The sequence below is a fragment of the Penaeus monodon genome, chromosome 34 (assembly GCF_015228065.2).
Source record: "Penaeus monodon isolate SGIC_2016 chromosome 34, NSTDA_Pmon_1, whole genome shotgun sequence".
NCBI classification, from domain to species: Eukaryota; Metazoa; Arthropoda; class Malacostraca; order Decapoda; family Penaeidae; genus Penaeus; species Penaeus monodon.
In genome coordinates, this window is record NC_051419.1 from 6,164,134 (window position 1) to 6,164,668 (window position 535).

General features: G+C 37.9%; 1 protein-coding gene across 1 annotated transcript in view; it reads right to left on the reverse strand.

Annotated features, from left to right (window-relative positions):
• Window positions 1-535, reverse strand: part of LOC119594544 (sec1 family domain-containing protein 1-like) — a 13,709-nt gene that overhangs the window by 3,772 nt on the left and 9,402 nt on the right. The window contains exon 9 of the mRNA XM_037943575.1: window positions 76-294. Coding sequence (XP_037799503.1) covers window positions 76-294 — 219 coding nt within the window. The remainder of the gene's footprint in view (window positions 1-75; window positions 295-535) is intronic.

Sequence of the window (535 nt, forward strand, 5' to 3'; positions counted from 1 at the left end):
CCTTGTTATATGATGTACACATTTTGTATATACAGATATAATAGAATCAATCAGGAGTCAACATCCTCATCTTACCCATGGCGATGCTCATGTGCTTGTCGATGTTGGCTTTCTTTTTAAGCAATTCTGGAAGGGAAGTGATAGCCGAGGTCAACTTAGCGGTGTTGTCACTTAGGAGATCAATTGCGTCCTCATCTGGTAGGTCGCTCTTCAGGCCTTTGATGTGAGTCTCGGCTTTCTTGTAGTCCTCGAGCTCATTCTCGACAGCTGCTGCCACATCAGGGAAAGCACTACCTGTAAAAGACAATAAAATATATAAATATTTAAAAAAAAGGAAGTGCCTTCTCAAAAAATACACTGTACAGCAAACTTCAAGGCCTATAATTGTTTTCAAATTCTCCCACCATCAGTATGATTTGTATTTATAGAACAGGTTGTGGCAGGCATTTACAGATATATTAATAATCCATAAAAGGCATCTTAAATATTTGCACAGCCTTATATATCTATCCACCATATGGCTAAGTCATATATA